The sequence below is a fragment of the Bison bison genome, unplaced genomic scaffold (assembly GCF_000754665.1).
Source record: "Bison bison bison isolate TAMUID 2011002044 unplaced genomic scaffold, Bison_UMD1.0 scf7180017864189, whole genome shotgun sequence".
NCBI lineage: Eukaryota > Metazoa > Chordata > Mammalia > Artiodactyla > Bovidae > Bison > Bison bison.
Genome location: NW_011494761.1, coordinates 2,184,668 through 2,197,583, shown reverse-complemented (window position 1 = coordinate 2,197,583; position 12,916 = coordinate 2,184,668). Strand labels below are relative to the sequence as shown.

At 38.3% G+C, this 12,916-nt stretch overlaps 1 protein-coding gene across 1 annotated transcript in view; it reads left to right on the top strand.

Moving 5' to 3' along the window:
* The window catches only part of FER (fer (fps/fes related) tyrosine kinase), a 419,822-nt gene that overhangs the window by 41,609 nt on the left and 365,297 nt on the right, over positions 1-12,916 (top strand). The window contains exons 2-3 of the mRNA XM_010843789.1: positions 1,491-1,664; positions 11,755-11,854. Of these exons, the coding sequence (XP_010842091.1) occupies positions 1,491-1,664; positions 11,755-11,854 (274 nt within the window). The remainder of the gene's footprint in view (positions 1-1,490; positions 1,665-11,754; positions 11,855-12,916) is intronic.

Genomic DNA, 12,916 nt, shown 5'->3' with positions numbered 1-12,916 from the left:
TACATAGAAACACAAAAAATTTTTGCTACAAAGCACTTAGAGAATATTTGTTTTTTGAAGATAGAGGATATTTATTTTTTGAGAAAGAAATTGATTCTTCTCACTTTATTTTTGGTAGCCTTAACATTCTGCACATGCTATATAGAATGTTTTCCTAACCCTCTATTTCTTAGAGTGAAAATATGAAAAAGGCAGAGCTACGGCAGTTACTAGGGCAGTCTAGATTATATTTTAAATCCACATTTGTATAGTTTTTTGTTTTCGTCTTCCTTAAATTTTATATTTTAATGGAAGAGCTACGTCAGTTTTAAATGGCTTTATGGTATCAAGAGCATCTTAGTACTCAGGGTTTTGAATTTGAAAGTAAATATGATGAGTTCGTAGGCTACCTGTCTTGTGTTTTTAAAAGCAACTGAAATTTTACAACTAAAATGACCTTTTTCCCTAAAGAAATGTCCTCAAAGATTACTTTTTTAAAAAGAACATATACTGCAGTGTATCAAACACAAGAATACCCAGTTAGACCCTGGAGAGTTCTGACTGTGACCACGAATTTTTTGCTTCCTTTAGGCTAGCCTATGATTTAGATACTTACTAAATTTTGTTTTAGGATTACCTTGGAATACTAACAGTAATGAAATTAATTCTGTTCATTCACAGATCAAAAGTAATAGTGTAGAAAAATTACTTTTGAGAAATATCCAAACATGCCTTGTCTATTTTTTGTGTGTATATCTTTAATATGGATCCTCTCTGACCAAACTAAACTTGTTTCTGAATAGGATTCAGCTGTATCTATGTGCCCACTTGTCCCAAACCCAGCATGATGTGTGTCTGCTGTTGAAGCAACATGTTAAGCTAGAACAACGAATGGTTTCTAACTAATTTGTTAAGAGAAGAGAAAAGATAGAAATCTAGAGAATTCAAGTATTTAAGACATAGGCAGCAAAAGGAGAGCAGGTATAAAGATTGAGAAGGAATTTGTAGAAAGGGAGGAAGGCAGGTCAGTATGTTGGAAGAAAAGAGGCCGTAGAAACCAGCAGCGAGAGTTTCAGGAAGTGTGAGTCGGTGGGATCAGATGCCGCAGAGAGCCAGGTTACAGTGAAGATGGGTGAGCTTCTGTTGCATGTGACTGTTGGGAAGTAGTTTCCTTACTGAGACCATGGAAGAGTGTGGGCAGAAGCAATCCATCAGTGGAAGGCAGACAAGGAGTGGTGCAGTGAGGCTGCAAGAGTGGGCTCTCCATGAGCCCTCAGTCCTGTCCTGCTGTCATGCACACTCTCTGCTTACTGAATTTTGAAGCGTTTGTGCTTGAATTTAAAGATGTTGTATACAAAACATTCATATAGCTTATTGCATAATTGCCAGAAACCTGTTATTTTTATATTAGTGTAATAATTTGTGTAAAACTAAATGTTTAAGGTTCCTGAACACAGTGAAATGGAAGCCTCTAATACAAATGCTAATTTTGTTTCTTATTTTTTAAAAAGTCTTGGCTACTTATGATTCAGCAGACGGAACAGCTCAGCAGGATCATGAAGACACATGCGGAGGACCTGAATTCCGGGCCCTTACACAGGCTCACCATGATGATCAAAGATAAGCAGCAGGTGAAGAAGAGTTACATAGGCGTCCATCAGCAGATCGAGGCAGAGATGATTAAGGTTTGTCTTCCCACTCTGGGATTCTTTCTTTAGTGTGAGTTTTAGATTCACTGAGATGCTATATCCTGTTTGACTTTAAAAAGTGTTTAGTCACTATTTTCTGGTAAGAAATAGATTTCAATGTCTCTAGTAAGTAGTATCTTATTTTTATTGAATATAAAACATGATTGATTGTAAGATATGTGATTATATATTCACACGAAAGAAATGCTGCCAAAATAAATTAGTTGGGATACTTCTAAATTTTCTTCACAACTGGTGTCTGTCCCTTCTGCCTAACTTTTTACAGTGGTTTTAATTGTGAAAATTTTCAAGTGTACAGAAGAAGAGAGAATAATTAAATGAACTCCCATTGACCTGTCCATCCACCTAGTCAATATTTTGGTTTGTTTTTTTCATCTGTACTCTCACCTACCTTTCTTCTACATTGGATAATTTTATAGAAAATTCCAGTTTTTTACTTTTATCTGTAAATATTATTTATTGCTAAATAATTACTCTTTAAGAAAACTATGTTACGAACTCACCTAAAAATAAAGATAATTCCTTAATATTATTAATTATCCTGATTGTGCTGAAATAATTGTTAAATGTTATTTTTGCAGTTGGTTCATTTGAATCATGATCCAAACCTGGCTTATACATTGCCTTTTAATAATCTCTTTTAATCTGTAGGCTCTCCTTGCCACCCCAGTTTTAAAATGCTGTGCATTTAAAGAAACTGGGTAACTTACTCAATAGACTTGAATTCTTTCATTTTGGATTTTGCTGTTAGTATCTTGTAATGCAGTTTCATGTATTCCTTTATCCTTCAGTTTTCCAGCAAACTGGAAGTTAGATCTAGAGGCTTGACAATACTCTTGCTGTTTATTTCGGGCTGGTATAGATTTCCTGTTGTTTCATAACAAGAGGTATATATTATCTGCTAACAGGTACCAGTGCTGCCAGCCTTGTCAATCTATTAAAAATTTTCTCTTCAGCCTTTCACCTAATGAAGCACTTGATGCCCACTGCTCAGATCCATTAGTTCAGTGGAGGTTGTAAAACGACAATATTTTACTTCTGTCGTTCCTGATGCAATTGTTAGCTGGAATTTTCAGTAAAAGTTTTTCCTGTATCAGCTATCTGGTTGCCATGAGGTATAGATCATGCAAGAAAGGTAAGACAAATACTTGCTTTTAGACATTAATTTGCCAGTTTACGAACAGTGAATTGGTTCTTTAGCAACTTCAGAAGTTAAGACTTCCATTTTCCAATCCAGCATGTAAGAAGCTTGGAATTGTCACTCCATCCTAACAGCAAATAAAAATTGGAACAAACTGAAAAATCAGCAACTCTTCTTAGATCCATTAGAGAAGTTAGGTCACAGAGCAAAATGACTGTCCCCCAAACTGGACAAGTGAAAATAGAGAATCACAACTAACCAGAGCAGCATCAGACTTGAGAACAAGTGTTCAGCTCAGTTCAGTCGCTCAGTCGTGTCCGACTCTTTGCGACCCCATGAATCTAGCACGCCAGGCCTCCCTGTCCATCACCAACTCCCAGAATTCACCCAAACTCATGTCCATAGAGTCAGTGATGCCATCCAGCCATCTGTGAAAAGAAGTGAAAAGCAAAGGAGAAAAGGAAAGATACAAGCATCTGAATGCAGAGTTCCAAAGAATAGCAAGGAGAGATAAGAAAGAACAAGTGTTAGGTGTAGAAAAACCCGAACTATAACTGACAAATTCTGGACGCTCTGATGGTTGAAAACTCCAGGAGGACCCGCTCATTGAGGGGTCTTCACACTTGTGACTTTTACCTCCTGAATCTCTGTGAGGTACTCACAGTGAATATAGGGGGGAAAAAAAAAACTCATGATCTTGGCAGTGGAAGAGAAAGGGAACCATTCTGACAGGTTAGAGCATTCTGTTCCTACCAAGGTCTATCCTCAGAAGAAGCTGTTGAGCTGGAGCCTGGCTGATCTGAGGAAAGGGCAACAACTATATGTTGTCTATAAGAAACCCACTTTATATATAAAGACACATACAGATTAATAGTAAATGGATGGAGAAAGATGTACTGACCCTAATACAAAGAAAGTGGGAGTAGCTATATTAATTTCAGATAAGACAGACTTCAAAGCAAGGACGTTTATCAGGGATAAAGAGGAGAGTTACAGAATGTTGAAGGGGTCCGTTCTCCAGGAAGACAGTACAATCCTTAATGTACATGTGCTTAACAGCATAGCATCAAAATATTGGTAGGACTGCGAAACTGTTAAAATTGTAGGGAGAAATGAGTGGACCTCCATTACAGTTGGAGATTTCGGTACCTTTCCCCCACCCCCATCTGAAATGGACAGATGCAGCAGACAGAAAGTGAGTAAGGACAGAGTGAACTCAATAATGTCATTAGTCAGCCAGATGTGATGGACACTATTGACTACTTCATGCACAAACAGGGGAATACACATTCTTCTCAAGCTTATATTGCACAATTCAGCAAGATGTTCCACATTCAGGTTATAAGCTACATCAAAATATATTTAAAAGAGTGGAATTGATACAGTATGATAGCTAGAAAATCCCCAAATACTTGGAGATTAAACAACACACTTCTAAATAACCCATGGACCAAGGAAGAAATCTCAAGAAAAATATAAAGATATGTTGAACTAAATGAAACTGAAAAGAAAACTTATCAAAATGTGTGGGATATAGCAAAAGCAGTGCTTAGAGGGAAATTTATAGCATGGACTGCATTTGTTAGAAAGAAAGAAATATCTAAAATCAATCATCTCTGCTTCTACCTTAGAAGAAACGGTAGAAAAAGAAGAACAAATTGAATCCAAAGTACACAGAAGAAAAGAACTAATGAAAATTAGAGTAGAACTCAGTGAAAAGGAAAACAGGAAACTAATTAAGAAAAGTCAGCAAAACCAAAATCTGATTTCGAGAAGGTAAATGAAATCAACAAGTCTCTAGCCAGGCTAACAAAAAACCAGTGTGGGTACAAATGACTAATATCAGAAGTGAAAGAGGAGACATGACTATGTATCCCATGGCTATTAAAAGGATAATGAAGGAATACTCTTTAATCAACCCTGTGTCCATAAATTTGATAAGCTGGGAGAAATGGGAGCATACCTTGAACGACACAATCTGCTGAAACTCACATAAGATGACATGGACAGTCTGAACAGGCAGGTATCTATTAAAGTAATTGAATCGATCATTAATAATATTCCAAAACAGAAGGCACCAGGCTCAGAAGGCTTCAAGCTCAGATGCCTTCACTGGTGAATTCTATCAAACATTCAAGGAAGAAATTGCACCACTTTTCTACAGACTTACCTCAGAAAAAGAAACAGAGAGAAGCTTACCAATCCCATTCTAGGATGCTAGTATTATCAAACACCAAAAGCAGACAAAGATATTAGGAAGCTATAAACCAATGTCTCTCATGAACATAGATGCAAACGTCTTTGAACTATTGAGAAATAAAATCCAACAGTGTAGAAAAAGAATTTATGCACCTTGACAAGTGGAATTTATTTCAGTTGTGAAAGTTTGGTTCAGTATTTGAAAATCAATTAATGGACTCCATTATATCAACAAACTAAAAAGAAAAATTACATGAGCATATGAATAGATGGAGAGAAAGCATCTGACAAAATCTACCACCAATTCGTGATTAAAAACTCTCAGTAAACTAGGAATAAAGGTGAACTTCCTCAACTTGATAAAGAATATCTACAAAAAACTTCCAGCTAACATCATACATAAATGTGAGAAACATGTAACTTTCCCATTAAGATCAGAGCAAGACATGGATGTCCCCCCCTTGCCACTGCTTGTTAAAAAAATCCTGTCAATCTTAACTAATGAAACAAGACCAGGACAAGAAATAAAATGTATACAGATTGGGAATGAATGTCATTATTTACAAATGACATGGTTGTTTATGTAGATAATCTGAGAGAATCAACCAAAAACTCTTGAAACAAACAATCAGTTGTAGCAAGTTTGCAGGAAATGGCAACCCACTCCAGTATTCATGCCTGGAAAATCCCTTGGACAGAGCCAGGAGGGCCACAGTCCATGAGGTTGCAAAGAGTCAGACACAACTGACTGATTTCACTTTGCAGGATACAGTGTTAGCATACAAAAATCAATCACTTCCCTATGTATTAACAATGAACAGGTAGAATATGAAATTAAAAGCACAATACCATCTACATTAGAACCTCAAAAAATGAAATACTTAGGTATAAATCTAACAAAGTGTATGTACAAGATCTATAGGAGAACAATGACAGAATGAAGAAGAACTAAAGAGCCTCTTGATGAAAGTGAAAGAGGAGAGTAAAAAAGTTGGCTTAAAGCTCAACATTCAGAAAACTAAGATCATGGCATCTGGTCCCATCACTTCATGGCAAATAGATGGGGAAACATTGGAAACAGTGGCTGACTTTATTTTTGTGGGCTCTAAAATCACTGCAGATGGTGACTGCAGCCATGAAATTAAAAGATGCTTACTCCTTGGAAGGGAAGTTATGACCAACCTAGATAGCATATTCAAAAGCAGAGACATTACTTTGCCAACAAAGGTCCATCTAGTCAAGGCTATGGTTTTTCCAGTGGTCATGTATGGATGTGAGAATTGGACTGTGAAGAAAGCTGACCGCCAAAGAATTGATGCTTTTGAACTGTGGTGTTGGAGAAGACTCTTGCGAGTCCCTTGGACTGCAAGGAGATCCAAACAGTTCATCCTAAAGGAAATCAGTCCTGGGTGTTGATTGGAAGGGCTGATGGTGAGGCTGAGGCTCCAATACTTTGGCCACCTGATGCAAAGAGCTGACTCATTTGAAAAGACTCTGATGCTGGGAGGGATTGGGGGCAGGAGGAAAAGGGGATGACATAGGATGAGATGGCTGGATGGCATCACTGACTCAATGGACATGGGTTTGAGTAAACTTCGGGAGTTGGTGATGGACAGGGAGGCCTGGCGTGCTGCGGTTCATGGGGTTGCAAAGAGTTGGATACGACTGAGCAACTGAACTGAACTGAACTGAACTGATGCTGAACTGATGAGAGAAATCAGTGGAGAAATAATTGTTATCCTGTGTCCTCAATATTGTCAAGATATCAGTTTTTCCCATTTTGCACTATAGATTTAATACAGATCCCAATCACAATCCCAGCAAATGCCGAACTGATTCTAAAATTCATGTGGAGTAGCAAAAGACCCAGAGTAGGCGACAGAACATTGGAGAACAAAATTGGAAGACCAACATTATGTGACTTTCAGATTTATTATAAAGACACTGATCAAGAGAGTTTGGCGTTTGTGAAAGAAAATAAACAGATAAACAAATAGGTCAGTGAAACGGAATATAGAGTCCAGAAGTAGATTCATATAAATATAGTTGACTGATCTTTGGAAAAAAGGGGCAAAGTCAGCACAGGGGAGAACAGTTAATATTTTCAACAAATGGCACTGGAACAGGGACAAAAAAAATGTGCAAATAATGAATCCTTACACAGATTTTACACCAGTCACAAAAATTAACTCAAAATGGATCACAGACTGAAATGTAAAATTCAAAACTGTAAAACACCTAGAAGATAAATAGAAAACCTAGATAACCTTAGATATGGAGATGATTTTTTAGATAGAACAGCAAAATGATCCATGGAGAAATCATTGATAAGCTGGAATTCATAAAAATGTAAGACTTCTGTTCTCTTTTCTGCCCTTCCTTTTTGTCTCTCTTTCTTTAAAAAAATGTTCATTTTTGGCTGTACCATACGGCTTGTAGAATGTTAGTTCCCCGACCAGGGATTGAACCCAGACCTTCAGCAGTGAAAGCACAGAGTCCTAACCGCAGGACTGCCAGGGGATTCCCTCCTTTCTCTCTTTTTTAAAAAATTATAGCTCTGCAGAAATGTATGTGACATGCGTGGCATACAGCAAAGGACATCGTGAGTTTTCATTCTGAGAAATTTTACTTACGTTGGATGTGACTCAAAGTACAAAGCTGTGACTCTAGTCTCCAAGGGTGTGGCATCTTTATTACAGAATTTAGAGGAAGGTAAGGGAATTGACTGTGTGGATCACAACAAACTGTGGAAAATTCTGAAAGAGATGGGAATACCAGACCACCTGACCTGCCTCTCGAGAAACCTGTATACGGGTCAGGAAGCAACAGTTAGAACTGGACATGGAACAACAGACTGGTTCCAAATAGGAAAAGGAGTACATCAAGGCTGTATATTGTCACCCTGCTTATTTAACTTCTATGCAGAGTACATCATGAGAAACCCTGGGCTGGAAGAAGCACAAGCTGGAATCAAGATTGCTGGGAGAAATATCAATAACCTCAGATATGCAGATGACACCACCCTTATGGCAGAAAGTGAAGAGGAACTAAAGATCCTCTTGATGAAAGTGAAAGAGGAGAGTGAAAAAGCTGACTTAAAGCTCAACATGCAGAAAACAAAGATCATGGCATCTGGTCCCATCAGATTCATGGCAAATAGATGGGGAAACGGTGGCAGACTTTATTTCTTTGGGGTCCAGAATCATTGCAGGTGAATGCAGCAATGAAATTAAAAGACGCTTACTCCTCGGAAGGAAAGTTATGACCAACCTAGATAGCATATTCAAAAGCAGAGACATTACTTTGTCAACAAAGGTTCGTCTAGTCAAGGCTATGGTTTTTCCAGTGGTCATGTATGGATGTGAGAGTTGGACTGTGAAGAAAGCTGAGCACCGAAGAATTGATGCTTTTGAACTGTGGTGTTGGAGAAGACTCTTGCGAGTCCCTTGGACTGCAAGGAGATCCAACCAGTCCATCCTAAAGGAAATCCGTCCTGAGTGTTCATTGCAAAGACTGATGCTGAAGCTGAAACTCCAATCCTTTGGCCACCTGATGTGAAGAACTGATTTATTAGAAAAGACCCTCATGCTGGGAAAGATTGAAGGCAGGAGAAGGGGATGACAGAGGATGAGATGGTTGGGTGGCATCACCGACTCACTGGACGTGAGTTTGAGTAAACTCTGGGAGTTGGTGATGGGCAGGGAGGCCCGGCGTGCTGCAGTCCACAAAGAGTCAAACACAACTGAGCAACTGAACTGAACTGAACTGAAGAGCGTTGAAAGTCAGACGCAGTAGAGTCTCAAGCATACTCTGGGTCGTCTGTAAGCAAGTATAAGCTATATAATGACTTCACAAATTTAAAAGAACAATGAGCTGAAAGCAGCCTGATACACAAGATAAAATGAATCAGATTGGGAAAATTTTCAGACAGGTTTCAACAACAGACATGAATGGGATACATCAGTTTAAAGGTGTGCCCAATTGAAAAATGTTCAGTTCCCTGAGACCAGAGCAGTAAACTGTGATGGGCAGTCATGCAGATGGAAGTGTCCATATTTCTTGCCTACTGCAAATATATATTTATACACACACATACACACACACAGTCTCCTCAAAAAAACCAAAAACCACACTTCTACAAAATACAATATCAAAGGAATGAGAAGATGAACTGTAAACTGGGAGACAAAGTTTGTAAGGACATTTGATAAAGGACTGTTATCTAAAACACAGAAAGAACTCTAAGTCCGTTAAGACAAGAAGCAACCTTATGAAAAAATAAACACATCACCAAAGAAGATACACAGATGGCAAATAAGCAGATAAAAATTTGCTCAAATTTTATGCCATCAGGGAAATGCAAACTAAAGGAACAATGAGATACCACTGCCCCACATTAGAATGTCCCAAATCCAGAACACTGACGACATCAAATACTGGTGAGGTTATGGAGCAACAGGAACTCTCATTCATTGCTGGTGGGATTACATAATAATTCAGCCGGTTTGAAGACAGTTTGGTTGTGTTTTACAAAAATAAAAATAGTTTCACCGTAGGTTCCAAAAATTGAGCTCCTTGGTATTTATCCAAAGAAGTTGAGAACATATGTCTACACTAAAGCCCACACATAGCAGTTTATAACAGCTTTATTCATAATTGTCAAAACGTAGACGCCACCAAGATGTCTTTTAGTAATGAATGGATAAACTGTGGTGCATCCAGACAATGGAATATTATTCAGTGCTCAAAGGAAATGAGCTACCAAGAAAGATATGCAGGACCCTTAAATGTATATTACCAAGTGAAAGGAAGGGAAAGTGTTCGTTGCTCAGTTGTGTCTGACTGTCTGGTGCCCGCCAGGCTCCTCTGTCCATGGGATTCTCCAGGCAGGAATGCTGGAGTGCATTGCCATTCCCTTCTCCAGGGGATCTTCCCAACCCAGGGATTGAACCCAGGCCTCCCACAATGTAGCGAATTCTTTACCATCTGAGCCACCAGGGAGGCCCACTAAGTGAAAGAAGCCAATCTGAAAAATATATATGATTCTACCTATATGGTATTCTCGAGAAGTCAGAGCTGTGAAGGTAGTAAAAAGATCATCGGTTGCTAGGGGTTCGTGAACAAGTGGAGCACGGAGGGTCTTAGACGGTGAAACATCTGTGTGTGGTCCTGTAGTGGTGGGATACATGTCATGGTATATTTGTTCAAAACCATAAAATACACTCCACGAGTGGAACTTAATGTAACCTGTGTACTTGTGCGAGAATGATATGTTCTTATAGGTTCATCAGTTGTAACAAACGTACAGACAAACTCGAGTGGAGCATGTTGATCAGTGAGGCCGTGCACGAGTAGGGATGAGGGACAAATGGGAAATCTCTGTACTTTGTGCTCAGTTTTGCTGTGATACTAAAACTGCTCTAAAAGGTAAAGTCCATTAAAACATGTTAACCACTGAGGTTTTCTTTTAAAAGGAAATGATTTGAAGTCATTTCTATTTATATCTGTATCATGGGCTTCCCTGGTGGCTCAGTCTGTAAAGAATCCGCCTGCAATGCAGAAGATGCAGGTCCGATCCCTGGGTCAGGAAGATCCCCTGGAGAAGGAAATGGTGGACCACTACAGTATTCTTGCCTGGAGAATCCCATGGCCAGAGAAACCGCGTGGGCTGCAGTCCATGGTGTTGCAAGAGTCGGACATGACTTATTGACTAAATGATGAACGGTATCTATATATCATGGGGCTTCCCAGGTGGCGCTAGTGGTAAAGAACCTCCCTGCAATGCAGGAGATATAAGAGATGTGGGTTCGACCCCTGGGTTGCGAAGATCCCCTGGAAGAGGCATGGCAACCCACTGTAATATTGTTGCCTGGAGAATTCCATGGACAGAGGCGCCTGGTGGGCTACAATTCATAGAGTTGCAAGGATGTGGACACGACTGAAGCGACTTAGCACATATCTATCATAGTTGTTGACATTTTTGTTCACTTACACAGTGCTGTCTTCCATGCTGTCAAGAGCTTTGGTGATGCAGAATTTGTTTAAAGTAGGCTCTGGGACTTGCTTCCAAGTTGCTTATGTCCCTTTAGCAAGTTTTTAATGGTGCTGATTTCTTAACTCTTCTCAGAAGTCTTAGTAGATGTTTTTCAGATACCATCTAAGATTCTCAGTTTTTTCTTGAACGCTTTTTATGGCTGACTACAGAGTCAAGGACTTGGATTTGTCAAGCCTTTCTGCAGAAATAATAACCAAGTTAATGTGTGCATGCTGTGACCACTGTCATGAATGCTGCCTGGTCAACATTAATTGGATGCATCTTTTCAGAGATGTTACAGTGTAAAAAAAAAATTCATATTAGAAATGATGAATTATGACCACTCAGAGTTATTCTGTATGATTAAAATAAGAATTTTAAATTAGTTTTTTTATTAGAGAAAATATTTCTGTAAATAGCAATAAATTATTGGCCTTTCAATTTTAGGTAATGACAGCACTAATTTATGATTTGCTCTTCTTTTTAAGAAATGTTTTTCTTTTTTTCATATGCTTTGAATTTATCACCAGTTTCTAAGCTAATTTTAGTTTATTGTTTATAATTATATATTAAAGAGCACTTCTGACTCATAAGCAGTAAAAGATGCATCAGTTAATGCTTTGAAATTTAAGTTCTTGCCAGATGTAAATTTAAGCTTTTAAAAATCTTTTTGCATTTCTTTTTTTTGACAGGTTACAAAGACAGAATTAGAGAAATTAAAAACCAGCTATAGACAATTAATAAAAGAAATGAATTCTGCCAAAGAGAAATATAAAGAAGCTGTAGCTAAAGGTATGGCACAATTAGGAATAATGTTTATTGTAGTGACTTTTATTTTTATCATTTGAAAGTTATCTTTATAAGTGGTGGAGTGAATCCACTTAGACTGATTAACATATAGGTTTATTAAAATAAGCCTAAATAGACAAATTATCAAATGGAATAATTTTTTCTTTTTGAGGTAGAAACTATTTTTGAGTAGTTCACACTAAATAGAATTATGTAGTACTTGTGATAGGGTGCAAAGAATGTTTAAAATTTTCCCTCAGCCTTCAGATTTACTTATTGAATTAATATTAAATAAGAAAAATAAAGTCATATTTGTTTAGAAGTCTTTATTGATCCTCTTTCTACCTGTATTTAAGTACCATTAAAATCACAAGTCATTTTATAGCTTAGTTTTGCTTTTATAGCTCAATTTTATTGTCCTAAAATTTTCATAATACGCTTTGGAAATAAATGGAAAGAGAAACATTATGTTTTTAACAGAGATTTCTGGTTATAGTTGTAAATGTGACTAAATAGTCTTCATATTTAGATTTTGTTAATTATAAAAGTTTTTTTTTTCTTGGTCATATATAAACATTATTAGCAGCTCTGTTGGGGATGGAAATGGAACCAACTCCCGCATTCTTGCCTGGACGATTCTGTGGACCGAGGAGCCTGGGGCCCCAGTCCTTGTGTGCTCCAGTCACGTGCAACGAGCTGCTCAACAACGAGCAGCTCTGAAAAAGTTGTATCGTTTAACTTACCTTCCTCTTTTATTACTGTATTCTCTCTTTGTCTTCTGGTTGCATATTCTTCTGTTGTGTTGTTGAGGTAGATAAACAGCTCCCGTGTTTGGATATGTTTTGCACAACATATCCAAACACACGGTGTTCTTGTTAGTCCCAGTAGACTAGAAGAGAGAGGGATTTGGAAGCTGTGTTCCGCTCTCTCTTCTCCGCCCCAGCCTTTCTGCCCCGCTTCCCTGCCTCCTCCTGCTGCCCTTTCCAGCCTTCCTCCTCTGCTCCCTCCCCGCCCCTCCCCTGCTTCCCTCCCCGCCCTCCATGCACCCAGGCCACTTCCCCGAGT